At 39.1% G+C, this 16,122-nt stretch overlaps 2 protein-coding genes across 2 annotated transcripts in view; one reads left to right on the top strand and one right to left on the bottom strand.

The window, feature by feature from the left end:
• The window catches only part of LOC106640715 (pikachurin), a 131,848-nt gene that overhangs the window by 48,512 nt on the left and 67,214 nt on the right, over window positions 1-16,122 (bottom strand). The window lies entirely within an intron of this gene.
• LOC149374994 (uridylate-specific endoribonuclease B-like) lies at window positions 3,135-5,898 on the top strand. The gene is made up of 5 exons (XM_089590908.1): window positions 3,135-3,269; window positions 4,023-4,109; window positions 4,698-4,854; window positions 4,944-5,379; window positions 5,488-5,898. Exons 1-5 carry the CDS (start codon window positions 3,218-3,220, stop codon window positions 5,800-5,802), a joined length of 1,047 nt encoding a protein of 348 aa, XP_089447034.1. The 5' UTR covers window positions 3,135-3,217; the 3' UTR covers window positions 5,803-5,898.

The following is a 16,122-nucleotide window of genomic DNA, read 5'->3' as shown; positions in this document are numbered from 1 at the left end:
ACAAGATCAGCTAAGAAAATATTTGATCATATGACAATTATCATGATGTAATTGATTGAACGGTAGATAATGACTTATTATGTGTTTTAAATTTTTTATGCGTCTTGTTTATTTTCCATTGCGATTTTAGTGAATTTGAATGTATGAGAGGTATTTTTAATATCTCATATGAAATTCATTTTTTTAATCCATTAATATATTAATTAGTTTTGCAAAAAGCACCAAATACTACAGTAGGGGTCGTTCCATACTAACTGTTGTGTGTACCATCCCTCTGGTATTTAAAATGATGTACTGGAGGATTTTATGTTTTGTAATGATTCAGAGAAATTAAAAAATGTTTTTCGATGTGGGAACTTAAAATTTTTAGATTTGTTCTTGTACAATTTAAACAAAATGTGAAACAGTTATCAACAATAAATTTTGGAAACTGGATTTCATTCATCATACGAAGGATACACTTTTTATTGAATAACCCCTCAAGTGTACTTCAGTAAATTTTTGATCTAGTATTTTGTGAACAAAAAGAGACTATATAAGAAAAAATGTCATCATGATTGACAAGATAATTTGTGAAAAAATATGAGGTAGTAAGAGATCGTCATTCAGAGACATGACAAAGACTTAGTTAATGCAGTTTTAATGTCTTCGTCTGGATTCTTTAACATCCATTGTTACAATAATTATCCAAAATTTATCTTGGAATTAATTTACTTGATTCTTTATTTCGTACATAGATTGTAAGACTTACATGAATAGTATTTATACGATTCAAAATTTAATATGAATCACGCAATATAGTGGATTAACTTCAATAAAACCCCTTTGATATAAATGCCAAGTACAAGGGGTAGGTGTATAGAACGTGTTAGTCATATAATATGAAAAAGTATTCCAATGAGAAATACAGGCTTTTAAAAAAATAGATATCTACAATTACGTCTGTCACAGACTAAATAATTTTTTTTATAGTTTTTATTTATTAAATGAAATAGTAGAAAGTAATTTTATATCCCCGTGCAAAATTGTAAATGACTATTATAAAAGATAAATTTAGTTTTAAAACGATACAAAACTGCTGGCTTCAAAGTTTTAGTTTTTAGCACGTATGAGTGGCCTGTGAAAAAAATTATTTTCTACTTTATAAGTCAATAAATATAATCTCGTTTCTAAAATTTTTATGTAATTTTAATATGTTGTCTAAGAATTTGATTATATCCTTCCCGTAAAGTCGCTGTAGGCTTTATAATTATATTTATGCATTAGGTGTTCATTCCACGTTAAAAATCGACTTTTTATATTAAGTCAGATTTTATTAGGCAATTAGCCGACTTGGTATTTTTTCAGTATTAAAGAACAGTTGTAAAATTTTTCAACAATAAAAACAATACGATCTAAAATACGTGATAAGTGAAACATTAGAAATGAAGCCTCGAAACAAGAGTTACATGATTGATTAGCCTAACTTGAGCTCACTTGCTACTGAATACTTGTGATGAAGATAAAGTGTTATTAATTTAAGTGAATCCATCATCGTTGTCTATTGGAAAAATACTTATCAAGATAATATGTGGCTGTTTTAAAAATTTCAAGTTATGCATGTAACTGACTCCATGTATACGTAATCAAAGTTGTAGATGAGGTAAAATAACTTATATCCGATTGTGCTAAAATTTGTTAAAAAACTCGGGCTTGTCTCGAGAGAACGAGCGTGTGCTTAAATAGTGGAATCATCCAATGTTATTTTGTTCGTGAAGTTGTTAAATATTAGTTCTCATAATATGCAAGTGCAGTTTTATCAAAAAATCTTTTTGCTTTTGCCTTGGACATAATTATTTTGAGTCTCAGTCTCACGAAAAAATAAATGTTGCAAGTCTTATAAAAAAGCTATTTTTTGGTACAAATCGCGATTGTTTAGTTGATCCTTTTACTATCGTTTATTCGCTTGTAGTTTATTTCATCAAAAAATACGCGGTTAAAAATGTTGAAAAAATTTATAGTATTCTGTCACTTTAAATAATTATTTTTAAAAGTTTTACTGCTGTTTCTGGATTTTAAGATAATCATTAAAACTCCTTAAGTGAGGAACAAAAACATTTTTGTTCAAGTTTCTAACAGTTACAAAAGAAATGCAAATGATAAAGATATATTATCGATTAAGGACTGAAACAGTCTGAGGTGATAAAGATGATGTATTTTTAATTGACTAACCTAGATTCTTTGAACTTTTTTACTACTGTACTAATGATATACATATATTTTTTTGAAAGCCTCATTAGAAAAATTTACTGTTGCGACACATTCCAAAAACTTACATTATCTGGATGGAAATATGCAGGCAGTACATTATACAACACAATGAAAAAGGTATAACGAATGATTCCACCACAAGCCGTAATAAAAAAGTCAAAAATCCAGATTTTGATAAACAATTTCATTTTTTCAGAGTAAAGTTGAATAATAATTTCATACTTAGTTTTTTTCATTACCAAATGACGATTCAAAAAAAAGTAATGCCCTGGTAAAGAAGTACATGATCGATCGGTCTGGTTTACTGACTGCAATGTAGTCTTAGTAAAGGTAGTTTTTTTTTATTGGCAAACCAATGACTTAATCCATTATGTTACGAAGTTGTTAATAAATATCAACTTTAGGTGCACACATTCGAGAAAGATTCACTTTTTATACAATTAGCAATTGAATATGTACGTATAAGATGAATATACATTGTTTTTAACTATTTTATGCAGTTTCATGATTCTTCCTTTTGTAAAATTGCATTGTATTTTATAATTATACTGACGGACTAGGTGTTTATACCAGAGATAGAAATCGACTTTTTTTCAATACCAAACAAAATTTTCAAAAATTACTAACAATGAAAACTATACGTTTTTAAACACATAAGTAAGTCGATGAAAAAATAAAGCCTTGGAACAGGAGCACATAATTGGTTGGCCTAACTTGAGCTCACTTGCTACTGTGTACTTGTGGTGGGGCTAGTTCTTGATTTTCATTGGTAAACTTCAACCAGTAACTTAATTTGATATGCTGGACGGTCATTAAATTTGAAAGATGGGGACATACACACGTTCGTCAAAGTCACCTTTTGTTCACAGCAAGTGTATATATAAGGAGATCGCGGATTGAGTGTTTAGTAGCAGTCACACCACCGGAGCAATAGTAACTGTAAAGAGTTTAAGACTACGAGAGAAAGATGAAAATCTTCAGCTTATTGATTCCTCTACTGTCGATGTACCAAGTCATTGGTAAGTATTTTTTAATAAACTATGTAAGTTAAAACAGCTGCTAAGAAAATATCATTCAAATTATTTGTTAAAAATTTTTAAGTTAAACATAATTCCACTTACGGTATAACAATATTATAGTATGTCATGATGTAATGGACTGAACTTAATGAAATGATTTATTTAGTATTTTTAAATTCTTATTGCGTCTTATTTATTTTCCCGTAAGCTTAAATGTGTAAGAAGTATTTTTAGTATTTCATGTAAAGTTTAGATTTAAAATTTTTTAAATCCGTAAATGTATTAACTGGTTTTACAAAAAGTACGACATACGTGCACATTAAATACTATTGTATGGGTCATTTAATACAAAGTGTTGTATACTATTCTTCAGCTATTCGAAATAACGTATTGGTTGATTTTATGTTTTGTAATGCTTCAGAGAAATTAAAAAACTTATCTGGAAGTGGGGCCTTAGAGTTTTTAGATGGATTGGGCCTTATGTAATTAAAAAAAATTTGAAACAATTATCAATACTAATTTTGGATATAAGACTATATACATTATACGGAGACTGCACTTTTCATGAAATGGCCCATCAAGTATGCTGTAGTGAATTTTCGATGTAGTTTTTTATGAAATGAGCTACCTATTTTACATACTTTTAGTTTGTAGTTGATGTATTGAATTGATTAAGTTTGTGGCTTAATTTAACGTTATGTTTAACTATTAATGTATACCCATATTGTGTTTTGTAAAATATTTCTGTTGTAGAAAGTTTTGTCATTCAGGATGAATCCACACATTTTGTATCGATGCCTACCTTACGAAAGATCATTAAGAGTGACGAAAATAATCCAGGTTTTAATATTTTTCTTTAATGTTGAGGGTATTCTGTAATTCTGAACAAATAATGATTTTGTTTATTGAAATCGATGAAGGGTAACCGCAGTTCAGTTGGCTGAGTTGTGTTTATAGTTCGATAAATACGTTAGCCCTTTTAGCTTATTTTATATCTTAAGAATAAAAGAGTATGATATTATTCTGTAGTTACTTTATTGTTAAAAAACTAAAAATTATTTTTCAAAGCTTGACCAAAATTATTTGTCATAACCTATGTCTATATACCACTTATATTTTTATTTTATTAATCTCTTGACGATCAAGTAAGATAATATTTCTTCTATGATTAAATGACACACGTCCTTAAAAACGTACATGCATGAATGTACGCTCTAGATATCGCTCCGATCACTATTCTATTACATTAGCAATTTGTTATAAACTGAAAATAGATGATTCATCTCCTTTTTTTTTTAATTTTTGTTCGCTAAAAAATGTGAGTCACATCTATAATCTATTTTCAACTCCGACCAACATTTTAGTGTTATAAGACAAAATGAAAATGTGTTTGTTTTTAAAAATGACTTAAATGTATTATTTCTCTAGAAACATCTCAAAAAAACCTAAAAAAATTATCAACAAAAGCTGAACATTCACAAGTTACTGACAACGAATTGGATGATATTCTGCGTAAACTTTTTGAGCACGACTACAATCCTTTGGAACATTATAAGATAAACTTATATAAAAAGACTTCTGAATCGTAAGTCAATTATTGCCTTAGTTAACACAATAGTTCAGTTTATTAAAAATTAATAAAAAACGTATTTATTTTATTTTTGCTAATTGCAGATTTTTTATTATGAATCCGACAATTTTTTCCGCCTCTAGAAACCAGCATTTTTGTACAATGTATGAAAACTACACGTTACAAGGATCTACAAATTTTTTGAATTTAAGTCAGGCAATTCTAAAAAACCAGAACTTGCTAATTGATGAGCTTTTTGACAACACCACATCAGTGCTATTCACAGCAATGGATTTCCTAGCCAGCAAGGGCTTCCTAAAAAAGGATATCATAGAGTACAAAAAGTGTCTGCACAAACTGTGGTTTGAGTCCAACCGGGGGTTCGATTGCCATACAAATAGTAGATCAGAATTCAATGTCACCTTTTTCACTGAGTCAATTTATGGCCCTCACAATTGGATCTGCGCAGCTAAGATGGAACAACAGGGAAGATTAAAGCTTCCAAATATAAAATGGAACACTGTTTTTGAAACAGTCTATGTAAGCTATCTTAGTTTTTTTTTAAGTTTTTAAATAATACCGGATTTTAACATTAGTAATAATCACTATTCACGCAAAATATCGTTATATGTGTTTTGGATTTTACAGGGACACAAAGTTGCCCTTGTAAGCTTTGATAGTTTGATATTGGATGGTGAGCAAGTGACAAATAAACCTATCTTGGTTGGCACGTCTCCCGAGTTAGAGATGGCCTTGTATACGGTTTGCTACTTTGCGAGACTTAACACTCCTTGCTCAGTCTCGTTTGAGAAAGTTATATTTTCAGTATTGGTATCCAAAAAAGAACTCTTTAATCAAAAGGCTACTGTTTGTGCCGACATTAGTGTTATTGATAAAGTGGAAAAGGATCGTTCACACCAAAACACTTACAATGACATGATTAGGGAAATGTTACACAATTAAAATCACTTGGTGGAGAACAGAACTTAAATGAAGAAAAAGATTGATTAATGATCTACAATGATTTGATCTAACATTGATTATGGTAACAATTGTCATTCAAACAAGATGAAATAAATTCGAATTAGACTTTTTAAACATAGTGTTTTTTCTAAAAATTTCCCTTTTGTTTCCCCATTTACTTGATTCCATGGTCATATATAATGTTTTAAAACTGACATTTGGCTTAAAAAGATTAATTATCAGGAATGTAGACACTTTTTTTTTTGGTTTTTTAAAAATCTTTTTAATTTCATTTTATGCTATTAATTCATTCAGGTTTGTTCTTCAAACTAGTTTAAAACTGCGCTTATTAGCATTGCTGCCCCCACACAAAGAAAAATACAAGGTTAAAAAAAGGGGGGAATAAAAATTGATTGAATATTTGTCCAAACAGGGTTGCCCCAAAAAAGTCGAGTCATTGTCATTGTATAGGTACTTACAGGCGGTGCGTCAATTCAAACGTAAATAGAGGGAAGTTTCGCGGTGAGAGAGACAGTGGTTGTGTTAAGGTTTCGCTCTTGCGCTACGTACGCACTCTCCCGGAGACTTATCGGGTCTTCGCCAAGTGAATTAAAAATCGCTTGAAATTGCCAAAGTTTTTGGGGGTTTTATCTGGACTCGGTCAGCTGAAAACGAGCTGATTTGGTCGTAAATTTGGATTGTTTCCAACACGTGGCACTTGCAGTAGCTCCATCAAATGCTACAATTTTTTTATTCCAATTGCAGGAAACTCGGTTAAATGACTCACTATAAGTTTGTCTTACGGATATGCTCCTAACTTATGGTAAAATAAATAGAAAATATCATCTTTTTATTAGACTACCCAAGACATCGATCCATAAAATTCCAGAAGCTCTGTGGAATCACGACATAGCCTATATTATGTATCTGTCAGCCAAAGCCTCCACGCGCACGAAACTCGCAAATGAAAACGAACTCCAGTTTGGTGAGGCGTGAGCCTAAGATAAAGAAAAGCGATACTCGAATCCTCGATGTGGCACCTAAAAAAAAAGACAAACCAGGTAACTGCGTATTTTATATGTACAACCACTTCGTCTTGTATTAAAGAACAACAACAACAACAACGACGACGACGACGAGGAGTCGGGGTAAGCCCACCATTATCGATCTCTCGCACAAAGTTCAGTGTTCAAAGCCGATGCGGCCACGCAAGGTATGCCGTGCAAACACACGTTTGTGTGTTACATACCCTTATACGTATATATACACACGTGGGCACAACATCGTTGTACAGAATATATCAGTGGAGATCGTGCGATACGTGTATAAGTACGTGTATAAACCGAGGCAGAGTCGGCGCTATCCGGGAATCGTCGAGCCAACCTCCCCCTCGCGCGATACACCTCGCCTATATATACGTACACATAACATCCCTCCCGGCCGAAGCTCTAAGTCTTCCCTAAGAGGCTACGTAGGTACGAGAAGCCAGCGATATAACGCCGGGGAGGAGGTGGCTATAAGTGGACCCAAGGTGGGAGAGGAAAAAAAGGTACATACAGCCATGGAGGGGAAGAAGGAGTGTATAAGCTGCCGGGGAAGAGTCGTCGCCGTAATGCACACACTCGTGTGTATATTCATATACGTAGGGAAGGATCGCCGGGAATAGTCGGCCGTTCCATTATGAATGGGAGTGTTACGTGTGGCGTCCAGGCTTGCTTTTCTGTTTCCGTGACGTGTTACCGGGGATTTTTGCTCCTAATGGGCTCCGTTCGCCCGAAACCACCAGACGAGCAATAAAACAGCTTGGTTTTAGATACATCCTACGAGGGGGATGGAATGTTATCTTTAGGGAGAGGAGGGGGGTGATTGTCACCTCGGTCATGATTATTATTTATACGATGGATCACTCGTCAAACAAGTATTATCGTCTAACACGTGCTCACATGGCTGTATTGCCTTACGATTGTTTTGTCTTCACCCCCCCACTTTTATCCAGACATACATTTATACACACGGTCTTGCATACCCACACTTTTATGTCTGATTCATCAGGAGATAAGCTATATTGAGTTTATCGCAAATAAAGAAAAAAAAAAACGTCAGCGCTTATTACGAGTTATCGTTGGCTTGTCGCATAACTGTGTGGTATCTCGAACTTGCCATTTGCCAAGATGGACGTACATGTGTATATACGGATGCACTTCATTAGCATGTGCACGACTCGCTGGGGTCATAATCAGGGTAATAGAATCAGCCGAGGTGAAACGAGGAGACACACTGGAGAACCACGAGAAAAAGTAACAAAGGGGGAGAAAAAACGAGGTCCTGAAACCAAACTGAAACAGACGAGCACGTGAAAAAGTGCGTAGGAAAAGAGTGGTGCAGCCAGATATACGGACAAGGAGAACAAAAAAAAAAAAAAAGAAGACCTCGGCTTCCCGTGCCTTTGGTGTAGTCTTTTTTTTTCAACGGAGTGGGGAGGGGGTGGAGGGTAGTTTTAGAGCTAGTTCGCGTTTCGTACGGGTGAAACGAGAGGAAAAAAAAACAACAACCAGGCAAGTACGTGCGGCTGACAAAACCAGTGTGGAATCTTTGTACGGAATTCAGCGCGATCCCGGCCGGCGTTTCGAAAATCAATTTCGAGCACCCGTCCATTACTACTACCCTCCTCGAGCTTGACGAAAGAGACAGCTCTAATTTTTTCCTTTTCTCTCGACAACACATTTATTTCCGACAAACATCAGTTATGCGATTTTTTTTTTCTCTCTCTTTTTGTTATACAGGTACACAGAGGTTTTAGATAGATCTCGTTAGCGCCACTGGAGATCATCACCTTATGTCCAAAAAAATGAATGAGAAAAATACGGAAAATTGTTATCCCCAAAACCTATGTTTGTCTAGAAACGACACAACGCACAAAACGACCATTGTACGGCAAAATGACGGTACATAGTCCGAGGTGTACGTGTATATATATATATCGGAAGGTAGGAATTATTACCTTACATGGCAAAAGCTCGGTGCGCGAGTTAAACAGGCCGACCGGTTTTCCCATTTGAATATGAATCTCCCCTCTCGTGGGTATATATGTGTGTACACAGTCGGATTATCGTTTTCCACGGGTCCCTCGAAATCGATAAAACGCGCGCAAGCGGTCACAAGGGCCAAACAAACATCGCATATAAATTACGCGAACCGCGTAGCGAGAGAGAGAGAGAGAGTGGCTTTGCACCATTGCAGGGATTATTCAAATACCCTCTTCGCTACGTGTATCGGGCTCGATTTTCGCGGGCGACGCTACCCCCACACGCGAGAGGAGCCACAAAACACATCCGAGCTTTTGAAACATCGACCCCCAAACGCCGGGGGTAAATAAACGCGTGGGTGAGAAAAGTGGAAGAAAGCACCGAGGCCTCCAAGTGGGTATATGTATATGCGCCTACGTGTACTGGCGCGAAAGGGAGAGGGGATGGGGAAGGAGAAAAGCGAGCCTGGCGTGTATAAATTTTCCAGAGGTGAGAGCCGCCACTGTCGGCCCGGGAGTTTTTTTCCTTCCACCCGTTACGGCCGTATCGATCGATCTCCCTCTAGCTGCTTCCACCGCGCACGCCACGCTCCGTGGGTATACCTGCTCGCACCCACACACCAGGTTACTGTTGCGTGGCTCTGACGCGATACGTATGTATACAGTAACGATCGTGGCGTTGGCAGTAGGCCGTCTCCTTTTTTTTTTTTCACCTTTTCCTCACAGCGAGTGGGAGGAGGCGCGAAGGAGCGTAATAAAAGTTAGGTGCGAGGCTTTCCCCTCTCTCGCGTCGTTACCGGTAATTGTCCTGGCGGTGTAAAATCTCGCTCTTAGCCGGGGCAGCTAGCTCGCGCCTGCAGTAACTCTGCAAAAAGTTGGTAACAATGGCGCGAAGGAGCAAAGAGGAGGAAAAAAAAAGAAAAGAAAATAATAAAAACTCGCCCGCACTCCGTTTCCTTATTCTTTTCCCCCGCTGGTGGTGGTGCTTGTAAGGGGGTGTGGGGGTGGAAAATGAATTTTCTCGCGAGCACGCGGCAGTCGAATCTCGGCCTAGCGAGGAAAATGCGTTTACTTTCGCACTCCGTTCCGTCTCGCTGGGGGTGTACGTATATACATCGAGCTCACCTGGTGGTTTTTTTTTTTTTTTTTTTTTTTTTGCGACTGCGAGTTTACGGCTGTACCACTGAGCTTTGTTAAAAAATGTTTCGGAGCAAACAATTTCTTCCATTGTTGTACCGTTCGGCCGGGACTTTTTTATTTATTTATTTGTTTGTCTCTTTGGCCATGGAAGCGAATTTTTCGTGAAATTATACGTTAAAGGCGACCATTTAGGAGAGAAAAATTGTTAAATAAAGTCACGCGTGAAGTAGATTTTTCAAAAATTTTTTTTTTTTTTTCACCTCCAGATTGGGTACGAAATTCATAACATTAGATCCGAAAAAGGTATTCATTTTGATGGAGAGACTCGTGGTAGTGATAGATCGTTTAGCAGTCCCCTTCAGCTTCGAGTGGATGATCGGATGATGGAAGTACAGCTGCGGTGAGCAATATTCAGTCGTACGAAATTTGTACAGACTTTGCCGAACCTATTTTAATGGAAATCAACTTGTTTGTTCATTTTATAATGGGTTCAACGAGAAAGAGGTTTTTAGGGTGCATCAATACAACTAATATTTTGCTTCGATTAAAAGATAAATGCACGTAAACTTTCGAGTATATCTTATGTGTTTTTACGTATCACCGAGTAATATTAATATCATCTTCATTTGTAGCTGTATTTGGTTATTGATTTCATCAAACGTACCCCCTTCTAAATCCCACCCTAAAGTTTTCATGGATTCAAGGTGGACACACCATCAGCTATTAGATAAAACAATTTAGAAAAGGCAGGTGGAGCAACAATTTTCAAATGTTGATGTAGTATTGCATCGCGTGATGGAGAAGATATGTATCGATGACATGATTTTTTTTCATGATCCAATTGAAGTGCATGTTTGCATGAAATAAAACTCTCGTCAATGGTACAAGGTGCCAAGTCGAAATACAATGTAATAATAAAAATTTCGGCTGAAGTAAGTAACACACAGCTCGTGCAGAAAGTTGCAATTAAAGTAGAAAAGTTATTAGTAGTCCAGCATGAAATAAAAAGGGTGTACGAAAGCATAAAATTTTCTTTCGATTAAATGAAACTGTACCTCATCTGCGCGTAAACACTTGAAAATATTGCATTTAAAAAACATCCTTTTGCAAAAAAAATCGCGCGTCTGAACAAACATGACGTTGTCGTACGGAAAGAGCTTGCAAGCTCTCGGCAAAAACAGAGTTGTCCGATGCGAGAACAAAAAACTTTTCTCTTCAGCGTGACGTGCACAAACTTGCTCGTTAAAGTCTTTAAAAATCACCACAATGGAGCCACGGCACACACCCCCACCGGTCTCGAACAGGAGAAAGCTAAAAAAAAGAAGCAGCAACAAAAGAGCTCCGGGCTTTGCAAAAAAGCGAGGCGATCGCACGAGAAAACCAAGCGTAAGGCTTTTTCACCGACACCGTAAGCGTATTATTGTACGTACCTACGTAGGTATGGGACAAACTTGGATGCTCCGTGGCTGGTGGACAAAACAGAAGGGAACAATGGCCAAGGACTGCCGCGTATTACACGCCGTACGTACCTACATGTATGTATACGCTCTTTGTTTCTTCTTCCGCTGCTACTTTGTACCGGCTGTTCCTCCCTTTCTTCGTTTACGACTCTTATCCTTTTTCTCTCTCTCTCTCTCTCCACGACTTTCCCTTGCTTTTTTCTTTCAAAAAAATTGCCACGGCAGGACTTCTCTCTTTTTTTTTTTTTTTTTTTTTTTTTTTCTTTTTGCCCGCGCTTACACGCACTCGTAGCGATCGTTTTTACGTATGCATTCGATACTTTCGGGATTTACATCGAAAATTTTATCGATTGTCGCTTTCGAGAAACTGTAATGAAAAAAAAAGTTATCTAAACGAGAAAAATGTGTCAAACTGTGAGTGGTAATGAAATACATACCGAATGGAGCCAAGGGTTTTCACATATTGCGTACATATACGTGGGTAATTCAAACATGGGCAAAGTTAAGGGGGGGTAAACCGGGAAAGTTGGCCACTAGATCTCTCCGCGAATCAACAGGACGATTTGTCGAATGTTATCGAACGGCTCTGCGAAGCTTTAGGGGATGAAGCGCGGCGTCGAGATGAATCTGATCTCAAAATTAGAGAATCCCCCTTCTCTCTTGCGTTGTAACGGGTCGGAAGGGCCGCTTTTGTGGACACAGGAATCTCAGCTCTGTTGGAGGAGGATGTATACATATACGGCGACGTTCATACAGAACCCGAGTTTGATCCCCACTATATTATAGACCGTCCGTGACTGGAATTTGATGGGTAAATCTTATTTTCAACCCCGAATGAACGACGAAAAATTACGAAAGTTTCGCGAATAAACCCAGACTCTCGAGAGAGCCACGGTTTTAATTCACGTCTCGACTGTGATTAGCCTCGGAGAGCCGGAGAAAGAAGCTCGTTTGGCTCGTAAAAAGATGACGAGGGCCAACTTCAGAAGAAGAGCCGTGGGCGCTGGCATCGAGAAATCACGGCAACCGGAGACCACAACGACAATAGTTCGAAACGAAAAAAAAAGCATAAAGCAACAGTTTCATCATTAGCTGCTCCTAACGACTCGAGGGTTCTTTTTTTTTCCCACCCCAGTGCAACTGCGTCGGAGAGGCGTCGTTAAACGGCTTTGTACAATTTACTAGGCTTGAAACAGTTGTCGAGGCAGCAGCTCCTCTCGATGCAAATGTGCGCCCGGGAAATTGCGCTTGGGACTACTTTCAGACGTTCGCGAGCGGAGATACGTTGCGCGGGCACAGTCGAGAGGCAGTTTACCTAATGGGAAAACGCTCCCTTCCCCGTGGCCGGCATTATCGTATTTATTTACCAACGACGCGTGCCCAACCCCCCCTCCAAGCTCGTAACGGTGATGGTGATTCTTGGAAATCAGCTGCTTCGCCATCCCGTGTCGTTGGATCACCTTTGATTTTTTCCACCATATATGTATTCACTGGTTATTATATTAAATGCACCGTACACCGTGGTGAAAATTTTGATCAAGACGCAAGTCAAAAGGACTTGGATTTTTCATACGTCGATGCACCCAAAGTGGTTATACGCGCATACGCGAGGAAAGGAAGGGCGAAGACAGCCGAGACAGGCAGGCAGGCAGCCGAGTTTCCATCTACTTTCTCGCTCCTTCCCTCTGTACTTGTAGCTCCATTTTCCTCCACCACGCTTGGTTGAAACATTTTTGTACAAGTATCTCATCTGCGAACACCCCCATTTGTGGTACCCATTAACATCGAGGGGCAAATTTTGCTCTTCTTCTGCTTCAGGGAAGTTTTTTGTTTGTTTCAACCCTAAAACGTGTAGGTCGTGTGAAATGTTGAAAAAAAAAAAAAAAAAAAAAAATAGAAAGGAACGGGAAATCGGAAACAGTCCTCTGGCCCTTCGCTTCCGGCGGCGACGCTCGTCACCAGAGCTGTAACTCTGTGAAAATCGCTAGAGATAGCCAAGGTAAAAATTGGTAAAAAAAAAAAAAAGCAAAAGTAATGGAAGGGTACAGGAAAAAATATAGATAAAAAGAGCGTGCCCTCGCAACGCGGCATATATATGAGCGGGGGAGAGGGGAGTTGCGATTTCCGACGGCGACGCTTCCCGGGATCTCCCGATCCGAGGGAGCAGATTGTTGCGTGTGTAATTCGATGATTTATGTGTGCGGCCCTCACGCCGGGTATTACGGAAGGGATTTCGGGATTGCTCTCTTTTCGAGATGTTAATCGCTGCCTCCTCTCTCTCGCCGCTTCTCCAAAGGATTTACGGAAACGCACGCAAATAAGCAGCTTGCCTGATGGAGGGGGTGGAGTGCAGTCGATTCATTTATGCAACTTTTTCTTTCCATCCGGTAGAGTTCATAAAAATGTGTTTTTAGAAAAAATGGAGTTTTCTCGGCGCAAAGGCAAATGTGGAAAAAAAGGAAGATCGAAAAAAGAGACTTTGGGTGGAAGAAAAATTGAAGAGCAGTCGAGCGGGTTTTCTTTATAAGAACGTAATGTCACGGAGGAACGGAGTCGACGAGTCTGTAGCAGCGGGGGGGAAAAAAAGAGGAGGAGCAGAGAAAGAGTAATTGACAAGCAGCCGTCGTCATACTTGGTCCGAGCAAAAGTCGTATCTTCCGGTGTGTACAGTATGTACCAGCTCGAGTGCACGTCATTTTTGATACATTGAAGTTCGTCGTCTCCGCGGATGGGGAAAGGAAAAATGTAATCTCGACTCGCGAATCTTTCTTCTTACGAACAAGTGGCGCGGGAAACGAGGCAAAAGGAGCAGGCACAACGTATAGCTGGCAAGCTCGAAGGTATACATACATCTCGAGGAGTTCGAGTTTCACGAATTCTTCGATGCGATTTCACCAGCGCAAAACAATTTCCGCGCCATGTAACATATAGCGTCGTCAGCGGAAAAAGGGAGGATCCCTCGGAGGAAAAAAAAAAAAAAATAAATCGAAGGAGCTACGCGTACACACACACAACCAGTCATCCGGCTGCAAATTGTTTCCGACCATCACGAGCGCTTTAATTGAGCTCCCGCAACTTTGCCCGCGTAACGAACGGGCCGACTGGCGATAACTCAAACAAATACCCAATTATGGAGGCTAAGGTAAAGAGAGCACTGCGAGCAGAGGCACGTTGGGAAGACGAGGAGAAAAATAACGAGAAAGGGAGAGTATAGGGACCCTTGATTTATGGACAAACTCACCCCCCTCCCCCACAAGTACAAACACGAAAGAGAAGTCGAGGTGCGGGGGGAGCGAGTCCCTTTGCGTGCGGCTAATCTGCAGAATGATCTAGCGTGCGACTCCGTCATTTTGGCCGAGAGCCAGACGCGACCTGACCACTGTTTGATCGGCACCCCCCGATTTACTTATTCTCCTCTTGTTTTTTTTTTTTTTTTTTTTTTTTTTTTTTTTTTTTTTTTGCGGGATACTTGCATATATTGTGGGTGGATATTATGGGCAATAGGCACGAGATGACCTTTTGCCGAAGAGCAAGCCCTCCTTACTGTCTTACGATGTGGTATTGACGATTCACACTTGGAAAGCGAGAAAATATTCGTTCCATGTAATAATATCGCTTGTGTATACCCTTGAGCAGACCAGAGTAAGGGTGAATAATTCAAAGATTGAAACAGAAACGCGGTTGAATTGGCCGCTTGATCGGTAAAATTGCTGGATTAATCGCCCGGTGTTTATAGACACAGTATGTTTTGCTTGATTTGCACGATCAGTGTCTGATGGTGGCGCGACACAATTACTTAGAACTATATGTATAGGTATACGTGTGGATAGCAAATGAAATGTTACCATTTGTGAATCGTTTCTTCATTGCATGGTGATTTAATTGCTATAGTTATTCATGAAGTTTCCATTTTGCGTCATATTTACCCGTCTGGTCGTGAAATACATGAACGAATAAACTTTCCAAGTGGAAAAATCATCTGCGCTTATCGGACGGACATTATCGACAGCCTCGGCGTCCCCGGGACACATCGATAGCTCGCTTTCAGGTTACTTCCCGTGAGTCAGGCAGTGGGCTCTCCCTCTTGTAAGGTACTAACTTTTTTTTCTTTTTTTTTCTTCTTTGGAGACCGAAATAAGTTACGGGAAATCCCGGGCGTGCGCATAAAATTAGAAAAGTTTTGTGACGTCTCACGTCGACAGGTTGCACGTCCCTGCTCCAAACGTAAACCATTTACATCGACGTCACCGAAGGCAGCTTACGACCAAGGGAACCAAGGACAAAGTTCCCCGGGGCTTCCGTCGATCCGTCCTCTTTCCTTCTTCCCCCGTTTCACTCTTCACTTGGTACGTGTGTATATATTATATACATGCGATGCACGCGCGTTGTCTAGAAATGTCGGAAACTAGGGTGACAAGCTCACGGAGAGTATACACTTGGAGGCGTATACATGGATGACATCGGGACCAATTAAGTGCGGGGCTTTACGCCAGAACTCGCCATCGCAGTGGCTTTTGCGTCCTCTTGTTTGTAATTCCTTTCCCCCGCCCTATGCGCTCCCTCCTCCTTCATCCCTTTTATTTGATCCACTCGGGAAACGGTACGAAATGGACAGTAAGATGTGTTGGGCAACACCATGTACCTATATACACTCTCTCCTCCTCGCCCTCCTCCGAGTTCCGCCGCTAACTCGAT

This window comes from Copidosoma floridanum, unplaced genomic scaffold, assembly GCF_036245765.1.
Source record: "Copidosoma floridanum isolate Cflo_tuat_1 unplaced genomic scaffold, Cflo_Japanese_pri ptg000013l, whole genome shotgun sequence".
Lineage (NCBI taxonomy): Eukaryota > Metazoa > Arthropoda > Insecta > Hymenoptera > Encyrtidae > Copidosoma > Copidosoma floridanum.
Note: the sequence above shows the minus strand (reverse complement) of the source record. Positions and strands in the feature narration are given on the sequence as shown.